Below are 21,457 nucleotides of genomic sequence, written 5' to 3'. Positions count from 1 at the left end.
GGGGGGTCGGGGTGAGACTGGTGAGGCTGAAAGTTGGCTGAACTACGTTGTGGTTAGGACAGAATAACTCAAATGTTTGTTTATCGTTTGCATTTGTTTAATGACACAATAAATCCATTGCAAGTTGACGTGATGGCGTGAATCGGGCTTCACGTCGCAACATTCGGCTACACCTGAATATTTTGTATGGTATCAGATCTGAGTGAGTGACTGCAAGAGCTGTCTCAAAAATCACTGAATAGACTTGCAAGAGAATTTAAAAATTACACTATAAAGAGCTCTCTGCGGAATGGAGCTCAGTCGTCCATGCCGAAAACCTGTTTCAATCAACTGATTGCAGGTCTCTCTGTTGAACAGCTGCTCCTCAACATTGTTTCCTTGACAGCGTTTTCGAGACAGGAAATGAGACATGCGGTGGACATTGGTCCCCTCGCAAAACCGGAAGACCTCTGGAAACAAAGGCAGGATGGATCAACGATATGACCTTTGACCTTCAAGGACGAGAACCCTGCATTGGCAGCTGCATCACAACGCGGTCGCCTTTTGACCAAATGCTGTCGCGCGCCATAGAATAGTTTTGTTTTTGAATTCTTTTGATTTTTCTCCTTCGAATGTCAGCCGAAATGATAGAACGCTTAAATGATCTGCTTATCATCATAAAACCAGTGAAGGCAATTCAGTGGCAATGGAAGTGATTCGCTTTTTTTTTTTTTTTTTTTTTTTTGTGGAGAAAGTGACAATAAGATACTGTCAAACATCAACACAGAGCTTTGCATGATTCAACGATGCTTCAGATGAGGCAAAGCAGAAGTACTGCACTCAAATAATCAGCGCAGGCAAATGGGTTCTTGTAATCACTGATGAGTCAACTCGACTTTTGAATCAAGTGGAACTGAATTGAAGTAAACGGAAAGTGGAAATATATATTTTAACAATATTTATGAGAAGAAAAAAAAAAGGCTGCATCGATAATAGCAACATATATCAATGGAGAGTTGTCTACAATTCAAAGTCTGGCTGACAATTCCAGGCATGCTTAGGCCATGAAGAATTGCGCGTCACGTTACAGTTTGTATTTGGCGTGAAACGACTTGAGAGTTTTCAACGTTGACTCATTGATGACATAAATTTTTTTTCAGTTGTCCGATAGCTGTCAGCACTACTGCTCGCCTTCGCCCCCAAACACAAGCTCTGTCTGGGTTACTCTGCTAATAAACTTATTTTTATGGCAGTTAAGAATGGGAAAATGCACATAATTCAACACAACCTGTTGATACTATGAAGGTTTTAATAAAGAAGGCAACTGGAATTATTTCATGAATTAAATTCCCATTACAGTGCTACCTGTACTTACTAAATGAATTGGTTCTGGAAGAAATTTTTTAACTAGAACATTTTGTAAGTAGAGACACATTTTCCATGTAAACACAGAATATAAAGACACATGCACATGAGAGACAAGCGACCCTCAGCCAAATTCACAATTTTAATCCTCAACTCAGCTCCGCGGTATCTGAGCTTTACACTGCGGAGCTAAATAGACATGAAAAGTATGCCACGCATGCAAGAGCAACCTTTATCTAGACCTTTAATTCACTTTCTGTGCCTCTTCTCACCAATCTGACAATACCGAGTCTTTGAGCTAATCTTCTACTTCTCTGGTCTGTTTTTCATCCCGCGATGATAAAGGCCATGTTGGATTCACAAAGGCGTACACGTCGTCACTCCATCTCGCCTGTTCCCGCTCTCAATGATAAGGCGAGCCGAGAGCAAATTAACGGGTGACAAGAGGTCAGCATCATGTCAGCTCGTCCGTGGCCATTGCTCATACATTCTTACGCTTGATCAACTGACTGGCTTTTAAAAAAGCCTTGCAGTTTTGCCACTATTGCCACGGACCAATTCAGCCTGTTCAGCTTCATGTTGCAGGTGCAAAAGAATTCGCCTCGATTTTCCACTCGGGTTTCCTCACATTGATTTTCTCTCGGACGCTTTTATCGTCGGAAACGTCAGCGCGTTAGCACGTTATATGAGCCCGATGCTTCAGGGAAGCCCGAGCGTTCGCCACAACCCGGAACACGCCCCGAAGTGTCCATCACTGCTGTATCCAGAGCGCAGCTCAGTAGGGCCAGGGTACATGTCTCCATGGTAACATGGGTGTGCACCAGTCCCCTCGGGAGCATCTTATTGGAGAAGAGATGGAGTGTGTCTTACGAGGAGAGGCGGCAGCATGAGCTGAAAAGTGACGTGTGTGTAGGAGAGAGGGAAAAGTGAGTAGAAATATGAAGCCTATGAGGTAACTTATATGCGCAGCCAAATGCAAAAAAGCAACTACTTCCCCTTGAACACCAAATTAAAAACAGAAGAAAATGAACTATTGTAAATTGAAGCAACCCCATTACATAACTGCGAATGGCCGACAGTAATTAGCAGGTACCTAATTAACAGGCCATTTCAGTAGTCAACTGTAAAGACCTAATCCTCTTGCTGACCACAACTATTATGAAAACTACAAATAACCTTGTTTAGTGGAATGGAAACCATAACGTATATTTGGTCTGGAATTTAACAGCTTCAATAAAACGATTTATAGGACTCCTGCCGCTTCATTTGTCGCAACTTGATCAATTGTCCATAAAATGTCCCATTCAAGAGCAACTGCAACCTGACTAGTTGCAACTTCATCGTACACGAACATGATTTAATAGAATTCCTTTCTGTGAGCAGCCATGTTGCCAGGTCAGTGTGATATAATATTTCTGGCAGAAGCGCGTGAAAAAAAAACAAAGGAAAAGATCAGCACACAAGAACACATCCGCCCTAAAGAGTTAAAGCCAAGTCGATGGAATTCATTTTTGTAGACTTGTACTGACCTGTCCCGTGTCAACTCTTAGGGTGTGTGCGGCATTTCACTGCGGATACACAACCAGAGGCTGAAGAGGATGTGGTATTACTTCAATGAACACTTAAAAATGTACCTAAAATATCGTTTTCACATACTAGGACCATAATTATGGACAAAGTCTGCATAAAATAACAAAGGCGCTGAAATTTGTGTTTGGTTAAGCTAGCATTAGTTATATTCGAAAGTACACTTGCTGTTAATAACCAAACCTTATGAGGAAAAGGGAACTCTTAGAAAAAAGAAACCATAAAGGTAAGGCATCAGAATCCTGTAGTGAAATTGAACTCAACGCGCATCTGAATGACTACTAGCTACGAGTGTAACCATCTGGTTGCTAGGCTAATGCTAGCGATAAGGACAGCATCTGTTGAATTTCCCATTCAGTCTAATGAAGCCATTAAAAATGTGTATATAGCTTGTTGTTTTAAAAAAATGGTTGATTGATTGTTTTATTGGTTGTAAGCATTGAAAATGTGCGATTTGACTACGCTAGATCAGAAACAACGACTTTGGGGTAAATTTGTTGGCAATTTCAGTGATAATCAAACAGGCAGTTTATTCATCATAAGGAGAACGGTAAGCTTTTAATTGGATAAAACATCAACACATTAGTCTTTGGTGCTCCTTAATACATATTTGAATGAAGTCTGCATGGTTTAATTTTCACCCTGAGAGGTGGCTAAAAGATATTTTTGCAAGCTGCAAATAAGCTGCGCTATTTTAATTATCCTAAGGAGTACTGAGGAGGAGGCTCCCACTTTATATTAACGCTCACAGGTCCCAAACCTGACTGAAGTGACTGAACTTCACTAATTACGAAGAGACTTTCAAAGTCATTGGAGAGTTATTTCTGTACAGTGTCCCTGTTTGAAGTGTTATCGACGACCTCTAAAATGGCTCTTTTTCTAGTTGACTTAAAGTGGAAGTCAGCACCAATACGAATATGAGTTAAGCAGGAAAATTCGCCCATTCTTTTGGTGTGAACGAAACTCTTTTGCCACAACAGACATCACGTTGAAGGAATGAAATGTTTCTTGGGACAGCGTTCGATGAATGAGCTCAACGTAAACAACCGAATGTGTTTATGTGAAAGTGTGAACATGAACCAACTGGTACCCAAAAATAGAAAGCGAGTGACACCACTTCTGTGTTAAATTGACACTTCTCTCCTTTATGAATGCCCGCACACAACCCTAAAGACGATTGAGGCCGTGTGAAAAGCTAATCTTTGTCATTCAATGAAAAGGCTGATTATGTGTGGGGAAAAACAGCCAGTTAAATAGCGGCAGCTGCCTCCATCACAGGCCTGCTTCACACTGAAAGACACAACGCAATGCGCCTGAATGATTGCACAAAAGGGAGTGTTCTGCAACTAGTTTTGATGGGTGGTCTATCGTCGGGGGCGGCCCAGTGGTCGACTGGTTGGCGCGTCGGCCTCACAGTGCAGAGGTCGTGGGTTCGATCCCGGCTCTGGCCTTGCTGTGTGGAGCTTACATGTTCTCCCCGTGACTGCGTGGGTTTTCTCCGGGTACTCCGGTTTCCACCCACATTCCAAAAACATGCATGGCAGGCTAAGTGAAAACTCGAAATTGCCCATAGATGTGTGTGTGTGTGAGCGCGGATGGTTGCTCGTCTCTGTGTGCCCTGCGATTGGCTGGAAACCGGTTCAGGGTGTCCCTCGCCTACTGCCCCGAAGACAGCTGGGATAGGCTCCAGCATGCCCCTTGTGAGGATAAAGCGGATCAGAAAATGGATGGATGGATGGATGGGCCTATCGTCGACATCTAGTTTTTGTGCACTTCAAAATTGAAATTGCAGGTAAATGGAGTCCATGGAGTCCAACGGCCAATCCAAAATACCATATTGTATCACAAGGTCGTTTCCAACAAAAATTGTTTGCAGTAGGACTGCACAATGCACATGAATCGGTTGCGAATCAAATTGGGATTCGAGTGGCCGTCACAAAACACACACACACACACACACACACACACACACACACACACACACACACACACACACGCGTGTGTAGATGTATGTTAGTTCAGTCAGGTGCATCCACGTCAGTCAGTTAGCTGTGGGCCCAACTCTTTCGGGTCAAGCTGTAACGGCAGCTAAAATATATAATTGCAAAAAGAAGGTGGTCCACCACAAGGCTATTGTCTTGATGTGGTTGCTAGATGGTTTTATGGAGCCACAAAGTTTGTTCAGGCATGTTTTCACCACCCTACTCCCATCTAGAGACCCTTCATCAGCTGTGCAGTAACGTCAACAGACTCGAGACGACGTCTCTGCATGCCGTCTGCAAAGTGACCACGGGCTGTCCACACTAACTTACTTTCAGTGCCTTGTGAACACAGTGAACCGTTCACTTAATAGAGGAAGTCATTCAAGCCTCAGCTCACCATTGTGCAAGTGAAAGGTTAATTTCCCTGTAAAATATCCAAATGCAATGATAGGCCAGAATGGTGTTTTTCCATGAACTGCAAACCGAGGCAAAAAAAAAAAACATTTTGAATATAGGCTTTATCGTGGCTTTGCTTGGCGGACTAAAGGATTCCTAAAAGTGACACCAAATGATTTCTCTGCCTTCCATGGAGACAAAGCAGTTCCCAGCGAGGAAGTCACGCAGAACCGTAAAAGTGTCAAAACATGCTTCCTTGTCAGAAACACCTCGCACGCGCGTGTGTGTGTGCGTGTGTGTGTGTGTGTAATCTCAAAACTACAGCATCAGTGAGCTTTCATTTATTTTCCAGATCAAAGAAGCTGTTTGACTCCTGTATGAAAACATGCAAAATAAATTTTAGTCCAACATAGTTTTAAAAAAATGGTTAGAATGGATTAAAAAAAAAAAAGTCAGATACTACTCCCAGAGGTAATGTGTACCAGGAAACCTGACCAGAGCCAAATTTGAGTGCACTCTAATCAAACAAATGAGTGCTCCATTTTAATGGTAGTAGTCACGAGAAAAATGGCAAACAGAATCGATAAGCCTGCTCACGCTAAAATTAAAATACTATATATATGAAAAGAGAGAGAGAGAGAGAGAGAGAGAGAGAGAGAGAGAGAGAGAGGATTTGGAGTCATTGTGATGTATTTGGAGTCATTGTGATGTATATACCCAATAAAAATGTTTATGTTAATTTGAACTTTTTAATATGAATACAAGCAAGGTGCCCAGATTGAGATATGGAAGGACATCATCAATTCATCATTAATTGATTGCTCAGTATTTGCTTGATTATGTGGCAGGGGGCATGCAGGGGGCATGCACTCACCTGCGAGGGGGCATTCACAGCATTTTGAAGGGACACTTGACTGGGATAAAGGAGGCATAAACATCCGTCCACACAAGTGTGAGGCAGTGACACTTCTTGTCCCTTTTTGTGAACTCTAATAATCAGCCCATCATTCCACATTTGATTTTTATAACTTTATGGCTAGTTTAGGGGGGAAAAAAATCATAGCAAGCTTCCAGAGGCCTGGAAGCCTTGAGTTTGACACCAGCAAATTAGAGGAAGTGTGTGCAGCTCAAGAGCATGCCACTAAAATGTAAAGCGGGCAGAGCTCCACAGTGCTATAAGCGCACGGCATTCCAAGCCAGTCACAGTTAACCAGCCTCGCTATTGAAATGGAAATGCCTGATGTGGCAGTTTGAATGACTCGAATAAAGCGAAGGAGGCTTTGACTTTGCCGTTTTGTTGCGCTTTACAATTATATGAATGAAGTTCACTTCATGGTGTTCACTTCTCTTGGCACTTGCCACATTCTGCTTTGATATTGCACTACCGATTTTTTTGTTGTTGTTGTTCATGTCACTCACTTATTAGGTCTCATACATAATAAAGCAACCTCGTGATCTTGAAACGACCCAATCAATGACACTAGGATGACAAGGGCCCCTTCTGGCGTGTCCACATGAACCATTAAGCCATAAGTCACAATACGACTGGTGCAATTTCCAATGTGAATCTCATTAGCGCTTACTCACTGGCTGGTTCATCTCAAACGAGGCCATTGTTGTGAGGAGGTGGAGAGCCCTCCGTGTCTGCAGTCGATGCAACGCACGAGCGATGAATGACAAATTACCCATAAATTAGCATCCCTCTTCCTCGTGTCGTTCAAGGACCCCGGCTAACGCAAAATGGGCCAGACGGGGCCTGGGATGAAAACAAAAGAGTTACATTACCGGCACGGTGGCATCTGAGCTGAATCATTGATGTAAGAATGATCAAAACAGGCATCGGGTAAAGCAGTGGGCAGGAAAATAAGATGGACATCGATATGGTGGCGTTTTCTCAAAGAAAATAACCAAGCACTCACACTTTGAGGTGCTAAATCTGCACCTGAGGGGTAATAAGCAATTGGTAACCCACACGTTCAGAGTGGCCCTGTATTAATTTTGTAAAATTTAAAAAAAAAAAAAAAAATGCTTGTAAATTTTTTTAAAACATTTACTGAAGTGAAGCAGTTTTAAGTTGTAATATCAGTGTTCTCCAACAGATGGCAGACTAAAGAATGCATCCATATCCAAGCCTATATCAATGAACAAGATAAAGTGGTTTCTGGCCAGAGGCCAGGATAAATTAGGTCAAGAAAACTGTGTATTTTAGGTAAAATAGGAAGCAGATTATACGTTTTCCAAATTTAAACACAAACCCATCTGTCCAGTTTGCTTAGCGACAGTATCAGTCATGAAAGATTTCAACCTAAATTGCCACTACAACACCAGTCTCAAAAGTACACAAACAACGATTATTTTTCTCTCCCCACAAGAACCGTTGACAGTTCGTTTGAAGTGCATGACGAGTTACAAAATTGGGGTCCTCGTCGGTATATTCAACATTTAATAATATGACAAACAAATATGGTATCTTACTTGGACAAGCGGCTTTTGGGGATGTATGGGGGGACTCGTGCTGATGCACAGGGGTACTGAGGGGATAAATTTCACTGCATTATAACGTGGTCACGTGAGTGAGCCAGCATATTCATTTGGGGATTTTAAATGACCTCCAGGGTAAACTTGAGTTTTCTGAACATGTGCACAAAATGATTTCTTGCACTTCAAGTTGGTTCACTCTCGGGTCATTTTGAGCCAAAATTTGATTTTTTTTTTCTAAATGAAGATGTTTTTGCGATACTCTTCTGCACATTTTTTTTTCAAATAAAAAAATATGCACATACTCTGTCATGTACGCTCAGAAAAAAATTGTGGCCCCCTCCATTGTTTAAGTCAGTGGAGCAATCTATTGCTATCGTTTTTTTGTAGCACCTCTAATTGGTCTATAAAGATGTAAGTGCTATCCAATGGATTACAGGTGTCTCAAATGGTTTCCATGTGGCAATGCAATACAATAAACAGCTTCGATCACAATTATGTATCAGCTTCGATCACAATTATGTATCTGCTTTGTTTGAGTATAACACACAATCACAAGTTGTGTCCTCTAAATTAATCAGATGACCCCTAATTATGATTCCGAGTGAGCTCACTCACCAAAACATCCTTAAGGAAAAAGCAGTGCATATTGTCAATGTAAAGGATAACAGCTCAGTATGATCAATTATGTCTAAACGTGTCAAAACGTGATCAGAGTTGGGTTATTTCTCAGCCTGACCCACCCAAAACCATTGACACCTCTCATGAAATAAAAATGTATGAGTCACATTTCATTCACTATGAACAATCCTTTAATCAGCATCCCCTGAATCGGTGCTGGAAGCGAAACAGAGGGCCCCAAGATATGGTGAAGAAGGTGCAGCCATGCAGCCGCCCTACACTTATTCCACACAGGATTTTACCCGGCAACACGAGCGTGCAGAGGCAGGTCATCATCCACCACAAAAATCCAACTGCCTTTGGATGAATGCACCAGAACGTTCATTTGCGCGTGAGAGGAACGCATTTTCAGGTTTTGAGATCTGTTGGTCTTGTCACTGATGTTCACGGTTTAGCTGCAAGGTGGGAGTGCTTCCACGTAAAAGTAATGACAACCATTTAAAAAAAGTCCAAGCCAAACGATGTTAGGTTAGGTGTGTGCGTTTTCGTCAACGTGAATGCGCGTGGCGCTCACGCACGCGCGCTCACCTTTCACTTGGGTCTCGTAGTCCGCAATGATCTCTTTATCCTTCTTGAACCTGGATGAGGACATGGTTCTCCTGGTTGTATGGCCGAGAGCCTCCAAATCGAGAGCTCCAGTGGCTCCGCGCCGCGTTTCTCGCAGTGGATGCAGACCTTTGCGACGTTTCCTCGCTGAACAAAAGCGGCTTGCGCTTGGGAGACAATCGTTGCAATCAGTAAGGGGAGAGCACTCGGGTTCGATGTTGCATTGCTCTCTCTCTCGCTCGCTCTCTTTTTAATTTAATCCAGCAGCGACGGGGAGGTGGGCAGAGGAGTCAGAGGGAGAAACAAAAGCCACAAAGGAGCTCGAAAGTGGACATGTTAGCCGGGGGAGAGGGGAGAAATGGTGGGGAGTCAGCTTGGTGCTCCCTGTGTGTGAAGAAGCCTGCAATGATCCGACGCCTCTAGGCTGTCTGATTGAACTGCGGCGAGAGAGAGAGAGAGAGAGAGAGAGAGAGAGAATGTCACGTGGTCAGATGGAATCACGTACACGCGTGCACGCACAAGCCAGTCTCGGCACAATCAGTAGTAACCTCATACCTGTCGACCTACACACGCCTCCATTTTAAATACTGTACCATGAATAAGATCATCATGTCATCTGATCAACGTGAAGGGATATTCATCAAGGTGGGCAGACAAGGCAAAAATTAAACTCAAGTCAGAGTAGTGACTGATACTTAAGAATATGACTCAAGCAAAAGTAAAAAGTATTCCTCCAAATAATTACTTGAGTAAGAGTAGGTGAATGGTGAATAACCACTAATTCCCTTGTTTTTTTTAATAGTGGATGAATTTAAAATAGACACAAATATAAAATAATAACTGCACTATCCTTTTAAAACAATGTTGTTGTTGTTGTTGTTGTTGGGTTTTTTTGTGTTTTTTTACACATTATGACTTTGTACACCCCGACTTGGTTGCCAGCCAATCACAGGGCACACATAGACAAACAACCATTCATAGTCATAGTCACACCTTGGGACAATTTAGAGTGATCAATTAACCTACCATGCATGTGTTTGTAACGTGGGAGGAAACTGAAGTACCGAGAGAAAACGCACGCACGCAGGCACAGGAAGAACTTGCAACCTCCATACAGGAAAGCCGGGGCCAGATTTGAACCCATGACATTCACTCTACTGAAAAAAAAAAAAATTCTATTCCACAACCAACCACGATGAGTATCAAGAACTGAAACAATGCCAATTAACAGAGCAACCACAACATGATCAATTAGTTTTGGCCACAGGCATATCCAGCTCCGGTCCATCAGCAAGCTCTGAAGAAGCATGATAACGATCCCGATCATTTGAATCAGGTGTATTGCAGCAGGAAGTGATGAAAAACAGGTAGGACAGCGGCCCTTGAGGATCGAGTTTGGACCCCCCTGGTTTAGGGGCTTCATGCATCAGCTGCGCGTTCCAGGAGAGTCATTCAGAGCGAGCAGACACTTGTTCAGCCTACTGGAAAGCCACAAAAACAGCCAGAGTGTGGCTCATGAGTTTTGTGTTTACATCGAAGAAGTCAGCAGAGAATACGTTGATTCCTCCCACAAGCCTTCTGTTACTCACTCACCCATCTCTTTCTCTCAAGGAATCTCAGGAGAGAAGACTGGAAAGCTGCGACTTGACTTTTGTTGCACAAAAAACCTTTATGAGATCCCGTTACCTCCTCCTTTCTAAAAAATAAGTGTGGAAACTGGCCTTGTCCCACTCTGTGAAAGTGAAACAAATACCATCATGGGATACTGACTCACCCTTACCATTGTATTAATTATGTTGTCAAAAACAGCTCTGTGTAACTGAAATAATAGATGGCAAATGGCAAAGTAGAATGACTTAGCATATATCATTTTTTTTCTCTAGTTTACAATGAACCTGTCATGAAGGTTTAAACACGCAAACTCCACATATGACTGTTGCCTCCCAAACGCAAACCAAGAACCACATACCAGTAACTGCGTAGCAACGATGCAAACCACTGTGCTGTTTTAACAGTGAGAAAATAATGATTCACCAAAATGCCCAAATTTGTTGTGAAATGGATGAGTGTATTGTGAACACCCCTTCAGATGTTGATGCAACATGGAGACACAGATGAGTAGAAAATGCCTGACATTGAATGAAATAAGCCTCAAGACTAAAATGCCAGTGGACGTTGCGTCACATCTTTTGGAAGAACTGATCCAAGCGCAAGACAAGGATCCACGAGGAGCTGACAACCGCCATTGCTGTCTGTGACGCTACCTTGACTCTGATTTATACTGTCATCACTCAAATGCTCTCATGGAGCTGGCTCTTGTGTAAACACTGCCGAAGTGGCCACATATCACTGTAACTGAATCTTCTACTTGACCACGTGAACACCTGAATCAATATTTGATGTTTTACCACGTGCAATAAGCAATGAAACATGAGGTCTTTCCAAATTCTTCTTGAAAAATGTTGCTTCTGAAACTGTGTTCATTAAATGCTCAATGTTTATGGAGCGCGCGCCAGCCATCTGCTGCTCAGAACTTTTCATTCTTTTGTATCGACACACACCCACTCACACACCCACTCAGATTTCACACTGAACAGTTGGAGAGAATGATGATGACCTCAAATAAAAGTTGGAGAATGTTTGTATATGATGGTGATGCAAAAAGTCAAATATGATTTTTGACTTTCATTCAAAGTGCATCTTGGAAACTATGCATGGGAGCTACAAAGTCGCATTCTTATAAAATAGGAAAACTGAGAGGACATCACAGAGAGCAAGCATTTGGGTGGAACTGTATCATCATAATCATAATACATCAGTCAGAATGTAAAGATTATTGTGGGGAAAATGTACAAATATTGGCTTCTTGTTCAGTGGTTTTATGCCATGCTTGAATGGTAATTTTTATACAAAAGAGCCTTTGATACACAAAAGAAATACTGTATTACGTAGTTTGGTGGTGAATCTTTTTGCATGCAAAAACATGTTTAATCAAAAATGAAATAAATTAAGAGCACATATTTTGCAAGTACAGTATTTTGTCCATATATGAAATTGCATTTTTGTCATGCATCTGGTTAGGTAGTACGTAGTTCTATGTGGCTCCCCACTCGAACTGATGAAAAATTGTAGCCCCTTCCAACATTTAAGTTGGCCTTTGATTTAAACTAAGTACTATACTGGAAACTTTTTTCGGATGGCAAGAATCAAGAATTATATTCTGACGCCCTCTATCGATTGCCAAGCGCGAATTCACACAGAAACAAATTCAAATTACTTCACGGCCAGTTAGACCCCACACTTCCTGCTTGCTTTTTTGATTTACAGAATAAAATATATTTGGGGCAATTTTTTTTCCATTTACAAAACAACATTATCTTAACCTCATATCATGTGAGTACACTTATGTATTGCTTTAAAGTCCGAATAATATTCACACTAACTACAATGATTATTTACTTTCGGGAAACAGTCTATGTACAATACGAAGGTCTTTTACCGGAAGTATGCTTTATTCCCGTGAATAATAGCAACAAGCAAAAACGTCTTTTCGTGCGTGACTACGTCTATTTGGCAAGCTTTATCTGCAACACGTTTTAAAGATTGCTTTCAGGATTGACGACTCACGACGGTAAATTCATCGTATTGACACACTTATTGGTGAAACCAGCGCATTATTTAATTGAACCGGCGTCCTCATTTGCCCGTGATAACTTCCTTCTAGCATCTCAAAACTAGCATTAGCAAGTTAATCTAACGTGCAATGAAAAATGCATTGCAGTTCAGTAACATTGCAATCTTATGCTAACTGTAAAGTGTAATTATCGATCCGAAGTGGAAATATAACCCGACAATACTCTGTAATGAAGTACAGATTAAAAATTGGGCCGTGGTCCATATATACTGAGACCAAATGAATCTGAACAGTTTTACACTTCCCACACGTTTGAAACAATTTAAATTGATAGACACACTAAACTTCACATCGAAACACATTTGAACGGATAAATACCATCCGCGCACATTGATGTGCCTTTCAAAAAAAGTAGTGATTAGTATTTTTACAGGCTTGTGGTGACACACACACCAGCGTACTAACACCTGCGTGCAGTAGAATGATCATCATCATTTTCCACCTTCATGAGCCAAATGTTTTGTGACAGGAGACCCACGGACATGATCTCCCCGGAAGAAGAGTCTGTTAAGGTCGAGTCTATCATTAGCGTCACCATTGGAGCGACGGTACCCACAGGGTTCGAACATACCGCTGCCGAGGAGGTTCACGAGAAGATCGGCGTCGAAGCGCGTATAAGCAAAGACCGTGGTCGTATTTACTTCACCATTACTACTGACAAACTCTTCCAGGTGAGACGCGTGCTTAATGGGGAAAAATTCTGTTGTTTGTGTTATGCCTCTGTCAGTTAACTCTTAATCAACTGTCCCTTTAGGTTCACCTGCTGAGGTCTGTGGACAACCTGTTTGTGGTTGTAGAGGACTATGATCAGTATGAATTTAAAGAATCTAAGGTAATGGACACATGCCTACAAAATACAACCTTAATAATAATAATACTGAAAAAAATAAGTATTAAATTGATATCTCTGTGTCAAATCTTTTTCATTTATATTTGGGAGAGAATTAGAATATTTAAGGGAAAAACATTAAGCCTCTTTTGACATACCTAGATACAGTGTTACCCTTTTGGATCCTGTTTGCTCAACAACAACAAAAACGAGAGAAATAATGTTTCACTGTTCTTACACGCTTTCTGAAGCACCATAAAATGCCACAAGATGGTGACAAAGTTTCACGTAATTTAAAACGAGTGCATTGACGGCATCTTTGTGCCAAGGAATTATGTTGGAGAGGGAAGGTAGCTAAAGTAAGGGGGGGAAAAAATCCAATTTAATATGAGGAGTGAAACACTCTCAGTTTAACATAAATTTTAGCCTCTGGCTATATTCATACCACAAACATTAATTTCTCCCATTTGCTTAAAATAATTTAGTTTATTATATCTTTAAATAAAGAGTTTTGCCTACACCCTATTTATTCTGTACTTCCATTAAGCTCTGCACATGTTTTATCCAGGAGGAAACACTGGCAGAGCTGCAGCAGCTTGCCTCCAAGCTCCCATGGACTAACGCCTTGGAGGTGTGGAAACTAAACCGCACTTTCAAAAAGAGAAAAGGCCAACGCAAAGGAGCCAATGGCGCCAACGTCAAACCCAGCGATGAGGTTGGAGACGCAACCGTGGCTTGCGCTGAGTCTCAGGAGCAAGCTGAGGAAGCGCCTCTCTCTGATGGCCTAAACAAGACCGAGGAGGCAACTGACACTGAGACCACCAGCACGCAGGACTCTGAAGAAGCAGCACCCGGCGCTAAAATCATGAAGTTCCGCGTGACTTGCAACCGAGCTGGTGACAAGCATAGCTTTTCCTCCAATGAGGCGGCCAGAGATTTTGGTGGGGCGGTGCAGGAGTTCTTCCAGTGGAAAGCAGACATGACTAAGTTTGACATTGAGGTAAGCAGATTTGTTCTGAGTGGACTGACACATAATGAATACCCTTTTAGTAGGCAAAAAAAGGCCTGCCTACTCAGATGATTCAGATTATTTAGCTAGAGGAGTGAAATAGGAAAGCAAATATTTGCCTTACGTGGGAAGAAAAGACGGATGTTTTGATTTGACCTTCAAGGCTCACTTAGGCTCCATTATTTTATAGAGTCACCAGTTTAACAAAATATCTTGAGCCTCTAACTATTGGCCTCTGCTCTCATACTGTGTTTCCCAAACGTTTTTCTGCAGAGACACACATTTTACATGGGGGGTGGGGGGGGGGGGGGAATCGCACAGCCCACCATGAAACAAAAATGGCACAAAAAAGTATGTCGACTGGACTAAAATAGTGACACAGAGGTTAATTGTAGCTTCAGCCATCTTTTTGCAAAATAATTTCATTGTTGTGCCCGTCACTCCACATCACTGGCATAGATAGATGACCACATGGTTGTTATTTTAAATAAAAAATATTTTTCAGACACATTCACGTCTACGATACACCATCAAAGTATTTATAGCTTCTCACTCAAAAAATGTATATAAAGGATAGGTTATATCCGTATGTTTTAATATGTCGGTACAGTCACAAAAATGTCTGGCATTCACTGCGTTTCAGCAAATAGCAGTTTTTCTTCTTTATCCTACAGTACCTGGGAATGCTGAGCTACGAAGGAGCTCAAAGTGGGGCGGAACTGATTTGTTCTCTAGGCCGGCGAATTGAAATGCACCGTGTCATTCGGAGAGCTGTTGATAATGTTTTAGCAACGTTATTGAGTCGCATGAGGCGAGCAAAATATTAGAAATTAGCTCTCTGTGTGATGCAGAGTCATTTCCCCCACCACTGCTAACTACAACCACAAAAATAAGACTATTGTTAAATTAGTAACTGTATATTTCAGTCAAAGCATTCGGCTGGATTTTTGTTACAGTTTTTCTAAAGGTTTTCTTATCTTATCTTATTTTCCCACTCTACAGGTCTTATTAAATATACACAATACCGAGGTGGTGATTGGCATCGCACTCACTGAAGAGAGTCTTCACAGAAGAAATATCAGCCATTTTGGACCCACCACCCTGCGGTCCACCTTGTGCTACGGCATGCTCAGGTACAGTCTGCAGTCTTACCTGACGCTGTTTAATTAGATAAGTTTTAGCTATATTGCGTCGTGAGTCTGAATGAAATGTTTTGTTTTTTTTTGTCGTCATTTTAAGTTGGGCTGTGTTGTATTTAGTATAACACCAAATGTTGGCTTCATGACTATAGATAAAGTGAAAAAAAACGCATTTATTTGGGGATTTGTGTAAGGTTCAAAACCACGAATGAAAAATTTGTGACAAATGATGCAATTTATTTCCAAGCAGTTCATTTTGACGCCGCAAGATGGTGGAAGTTAGCTTTGTACTCACTGCCAGCTTGACGGCAGTGGCTTACTTAACCGTATTCCGCGTAAACTTTCTTTCACAAAGGCATTACCTTATTTATGTTGATCTAACATTGCATTTACAGTAGAAAGTGTGTGTATTATAACAGAGCTTGTAAACCACATGTACATGCATGTATTTAGGGTGGAGTGGTACGTGATTTTTGTGAACTGCCTCAAGGCATCCATTTTGTCGTTTGTGTTCATATCTGATTATGTGCTGACAGGTTGTCAAAACCTCAGCCTTCCGATATTGTACTTGATCCAATGTGTGGAACTGGTGCAATACCCTTAGAGGTAAGAACTCAACTCAGAGAAAGAAAATAAATAAAGTCAGGGAACTGATGGCTTGCATTTAACTGTCACCTGATATGTATGTTTCTCCAGGGAGCCTTAGAATTTCCAGCGTCCTTTTACCTTTCTGGGGACAACAATGATATGGCCGTAAACCGCACGGTCAATAATGTGTGTCACATTCAGAAAAGGAAGGCGGACAAGGGCAGGTGGGCATCATTCACATCAATTTAAACCTGATGGATGATTTTCCATCACTGCTTTTAATGTGGGGATTTTGCATGATTTGCCTCTCTCTCCCCCAATCAGGAATAATGGTAAGCTGCATCCATGTATCCATTTTCTATTTCGCAAAGGGGTTTTTAGGTCACGGGTAACCTGGAGCAGTTGACCTTAGGCAAGGAGTGAGCTACATCCTGGACTAGCCGTCAGCCAATCTCAGGGCACACAAAGACTAACATTTATTTCACATTCACATCTATGAGTGATCCAAACTCATCAGTTCACCTTGCATGCATGTTTTTTTTTTTTTTTTTTTTTGGTGGTGGGGGGGAGGAATGAAACCCCCGCAAAGCACCGAGACAACATGCAAACTCCACACAGGAAATCCTGAACCAGATCCTCCGGTCTAGACTGTGAGGCAGACATGCTAATATCAAGGTCACTGAGTTGCCTAGCTGCAGACGGCAAACTTTATTTCCTCACGTTGCGTGCCGGCATGTTAATTCAAATGCAAAAAGTACCAAGTGTCTCAGAGCCAGACCGTCCATTTGTAAAAATGCATTTATTATTTTTTTTTTTATACTCTCTTATACTCTAGAGCCAGACCGTCCATTTGTAAAAATGCATTTATTTATTTTTTTTATACTCTCTTATACTCACACATACTACATATTTGATCTCGCAGTAATGGTAAAGCAATGGTAAGTCATACACGTTACTCTTAGTATAATCACGGTCTCAGACTGTGCCAATTAAAGCAACATTAGTACTCTGAGTCCCGGGACATGCTGTAATAGCACCTTTTAGTTTGTTTAATTGAATTTGCAAATTTGACTTTCACAAACCACTGGACATGTTTAGTGGGAAAAGGCTGCTTGTAAACATGCCGGCCTCTGGAGTTAATGATCCCGCTAATGACTGGGCGTGTGAAATACCTTTCAATTCCCGAGGCTGGATTTTCAAGGTGAAATGAGGACTCACGTTTCACTTCCTCTCCCACGGGTGTTGCAAAGTAATTATGTATTTATTGCTTATTCATCGCACTCGGTGCAGGACATTCATTTTTATTCTAGTTGACTAAATAAGTTATTCTCCACAGCTTGTAAGTTTGAAACTTGATCTTGAAAGGGCTTGACAATCGTTTGTGCCTTTGTTTGCAGTGCACCTGGGCTGCCTATTGACACGGTCCGCTGGGATTTGTGCAGTTTACCGATGAGGTCCAGCTCAGTTGATATCATCATCACGGACATGCCCTTTGGGAAGAGGTAGAAAATCAAGGCGCACATACCAAGTTTTAAAACAGCCAGGTTAAAAGTAATCCAAATGGAGTGAAACAGCCAACCCAGCATTGGGTCATTGCTGGGTTATTTATACCCAGCGCATGTTAGGCTCAAGATTTTGATCCATCAAGGGGTAAAAACTACGAGACGCGGGTTATCAGGATAGCTGTGGTTCTGAATAATTTATATTATCATTTTATTAGTGTCCAAAATGGCGACTAGCTTCAGCCCTTCAACCCACCCAAATCCAATCTTCAACCGAACCTGCTGGGTCAAAATAAGAAACCCAAACTTGATATAAAAAAAAAAGTAATTCAATCTGCTCAAAATCCACACAGTGAGTAGGTTAGGAAAACAACCCAGCATTTTTCCACGTGAACTACCGGTATTTGAGAGGCAACTCTAATTATGTATAAAGATTAACGAGATGTGTACTTTTGAAGGATGGGCTCCAGGAAGAAGAACTGGGACCTTTACCCGTCCTGCCTGAGAGAAATGGCGCGCGTGTGCAGGCCGGCCTCTGGGAAGGCTGTGCTGTTGACACAGGACAAGAAATGTTTTTCCAAGGTATTTTCCTTGTCATGGCGAGTCATGACGCTTGTTTGGTCGATGGCGTCTGCCTCACGCAAATATGACTTCCACATAAAAACCAAATTAGAGAGGCTGTGGGTTCGTTCATGTTTGCATGATGACATCCCATAAACTTGATGGCATCAAGGGAGTGACCGATCTGTGAATCGGAATGCGATGAAAGGAAATGGAAATGAACTCTTCTAGCGAATTTCACCGCAGTGTGAGCTCGCGGCATAGATCGAGGCATATCCATCTGTCTTTGCCACGACGACACCTGAACAGTCCTATCGAGGGAAGCGCAGCCTTTCCCGGGGAAGCGCTCGCTCCTCAGGTGGTGTTGACGGCGGTTTAATTCGCTTCTGAAACATAAATCATTCACACTCCGTTGCTGCCACATTCGACGCTGTGTCTAAAGATGTATCCGTGACGTGGATTTATATGCTCTGCAGGCTCTCTCCAGAATGGGGGGATTGTGGAGGAAGCAGCACACTGTTTGGGTCAATGTCGGTGGTTTACACGCCGGAGTGTTCCTGCTCAGGCGGACCAGCGCCTTGTTTGGCCAAACTCCCGAAGACATCTATGAATCACAAGACTCGACACGTACACAAGGAGATCAGGACGACAGCCAGCGTTAGGTTACGGTTTTGCCTTACACTATCCCACATATGTTGGATGAACATACTTTAAGATTTTCTTTGCTAATTTTAAACTTTTTTTTTTCTCAATTTTCATATCAAGTGGCCAAATCTTGTTTTTTGTAAACAGGCAAACAAAAAGGAAAGCCTTTGTTGACTTCACTTCTAATACAAGAGCAAACCGTGAGAAATTGGTTCTCATTAGTATGCAGGTGTACCTACTGAAGTGGCCCACGAGTGCACATTTACTGTTAGGCAGCAAGTTAAGGTTTCATCAATAAAAGTTTTTAAAAAAAAGCCGCTGTCATGGGAAGAGTCCCAAGTTGTACACTACTGGTCAAAGGTTTCCTCTCAGTTTCTCATTCCAGACCACTCTCCATTGTATCCATACTCTTGACTTTTAGTGCATGTTCAATGTGCAGTAAATGATTAAACTTATTTGAACCACGAAAGAAGAACACACTGTGGAATTGTCAATCAAGATTTGCATGTAGTAATGTCTGTTGGACACATTTTCGACTGACACTTCAGTGTATGTGATATGAATCCAACATACGTGTTTTTGGAATGTGGGAGGGAGCTGAAGGAGCTGATTTCATCCACGCAGCACAAAACACAAAAACTGCAAAACAAAAAACAAAGCTGAGATTCAAACCCTTGAACCTCAGAACTGTAAAGCAGGTATGTTAACCATCCAGGCCCATATTGCTACGTAGCTTTGCAGTCCATTGCTCCCAAACTTTGGAATGCACTTCCTTTTGAGCTGAGAGCTGCCTCCTGTTGGAATTTGTTTTTTTCAGCAGCTAAAAAACATGTTTTGCCTGTACAGATTTTTCAGCATCATTTTATAGCAAAAATTCCAGATTTTTTTTTTTAACGTAAGTACAAAAGTGCTCTCGAGACTTTATGACAGTTGCATGATAAAGCTTCATCATCGTGTGATTTTAAAAAAATGAAACGAAGATGAATGGTTTTTAATCCCCCCCTTCATGTGACCTACAGCTTGTGCTACTCAATTGAATTGAATATTATGGTGGGGTTGAGTAAAAAATAACTGGTTGAAAAAGTGTGCGCACCCGCTTAAAACTAAATACGGCTGTGTTCAGTATCAACCGATCCTGTTCAAACTTCTGTTTGTTCCATCGGAGTCAGCACACAACTGCCACCGTTTAAAGTGCTACCGAACAACTCCAAATAGGCTTTTGCTGATAGTTTGATCAATTTGTTGTAGCAACAAGTGTTGAGTGACGCAGTCGGACTGGGCCAATTCGTTGGACGCGAGGTCGTGACGTTTGGAAGGAAGGAGCAGCCACCGGCACGCGCGGGTGGTTGTTGGCTGTTAGGCAAGTACCTTTTTAAAACAAGTGACAGGAGCGGCACGAGCACATACACGCTCGACCACGTCAAGGGCAACTTCCACACGAGATGATCTTCACTGTCTTCCTACTGGTTCAAGTCGTGCTGCTCTACTTCCTCGCCACGCACAGATCCAGGTTGGGGTTTTTTTTTTCCAGATGTCTCTTATCTAAAGAAGCTAACTTGCTTTTACCTGATGGCGCAGCGCTCTGATTGGATTTGACTTTGTGCTTCAGGTCCGAGAGGGATCCACCTCTTGACAAAGGCGCTATCCCGTGGCTTGGTCACGCAATTGAATTCGGAAAAGATGCAGCCAAGTTCTTGAATCGAATGAAGCAGAAGCATGGCGACATTTTTACAGTGAGTATATACGCCACTGAGAACTCTACTATCTCACGTGTGTAAATGAACATCTTTTAAGATGGACAAATCTATTCCAAAAGAGCGTTAAAATACAAACGGAAAGTTCCTTTGGGTACAAATCCCAACTTCCCAATATGTGAATAACATGTCCAGGTTCCGTGGTCGAAGCAAAAAAAAATTACCACATACTTTTTGTTGTTGTTCTTGTTGTTGAACACAATTTGTGGCTTCACTCATTATAAACTAAAATAGCAAAATACACCGTACATGAACATACACAACCAGCGCAATACAATCGCCGTATCCAACAACAGTGTTCAATTATCATCAACATTGTCATAATTATTCCTTTTTAATCTGTTCACGGTTGTGGTTGTAATTACCGCAGAGTACAATAGCACTGTGTCATGATGACAGCAGTCGAATACTTTGCTTACCGCATATGAGTTGTGTGTATATAAACAGTGCCTACACAATGTCAAGGCTATTTCCAGAAATATACCCATTAAAGAGGAGTGAATCTAATGACTGAATACAAAAAAATTAAACAGCATGTCAATAGTTTCTAGATCAGGGGTCACCAACGTGGTGCCCGCGGGCACCAGGTCGCCCTCGAGAACCACACCAATAGCCCGCCAGTGCTAGGATTGTGATTTGCTCGTAGAAATTATAATTTTAAAATGCAAACACGGGCCGTATTGTGAGACATCTTTAAGATGATCAGAGCCTGAAAATTAAAA

General features: G+C 41.9%; 2 protein-coding genes and 1 long non-coding RNA gene across 4 annotated transcripts in view; 2 read left to right on the top strand and 1 right to left on the bottom strand.

Moving 5' to 3' along the window:
- The window catches only part of srgap3 (SLIT-ROBO Rho GTPase activating protein 3), a 50,906-nt gene extending 41,437 nt beyond the window's left edge, over positions 1 to 9,469 (bottom strand). The window contains exon 1 of the mRNA XM_019881324.1: positions 8,997 to 9,469. Within this exon, the coding sequence (XP_019736883.1) occupies positions 8,997 to 9,060 (64 nt within the window). The 5' untranslated portion in view covers positions 9,061 to 9,469. The remainder of the gene's footprint in view (positions 1 to 8,996) is intronic.
- A 3,087-nt stretch (positions 9,470 to 12,556) lies between these two features.
- On the top strand, positions 12,557 to 19,291 carry LOC109522599 (THUMP domain-containing protein 3). 2 transcript variants are annotated; one of them, XM_019881306.1, is made up of 10 exons: positions 12,557 to 12,637; positions 13,177 to 13,379; positions 13,463 to 13,540; positions 14,106 to 14,537; positions 15,549 to 15,679; positions 16,222 to 16,291; positions 16,382 to 16,497; positions 17,671 to 17,775; positions 18,234 to 18,357; positions 18,813 to 19,291. In XM_019881306.1, the coding sequence occupies exons 2-10, from the start codon at positions 13,191 to 13,193 to the stop codon at positions 18,996 to 18,998; spliced, it is 1,431 nt and encodes a 476-aa protein (XP_019736865.1). In that variant the 5' UTR covers positions 12,557 to 12,637; positions 13,177 to 13,190; the 3' UTR covers positions 18,999 to 19,291. The 2 variants fall into 2 exon arrangements, with proteins under 2 accessions (XP_019736865.1, XP_019736864.1); XM_019881305.1 differs by having other exon boundaries at positions 12,557 to 12,645; positions 13,178 to 13,379.
- A 995-nt stretch (positions 19,292 to 20,286) lies between these two features.
- On the top strand, positions 20,287 to 20,655 carry LOC109522601 (uncharacterized). The gene is made up of 2 exons (XR_002169585.1): positions 20,287 to 20,491; positions 20,591 to 20,655. It is a non-coding gene; the product is annotated as an uncharacterized LOC109522601 (long non-coding RNA).
- The last annotated feature ends 802 nt before the right edge of the window (positions 20,656 to 21,457 follow it).

This window comes from Hippocampus comes, unplaced genomic scaffold, assembly GCF_001891065.2.
Source record: "Hippocampus comes isolate QL1 unplaced genomic scaffold, H_comes_QL1_v1.1 scaffold68, whole genome shotgun sequence".
Taxonomy (NCBI): domain Eukaryota; kingdom Metazoa; phylum Chordata; class Actinopteri; order Syngnathiformes; family Syngnathidae; genus Hippocampus; species Hippocampus comes.
This window is presented reverse-complemented; position numbering and strand designations above follow the sequence as displayed.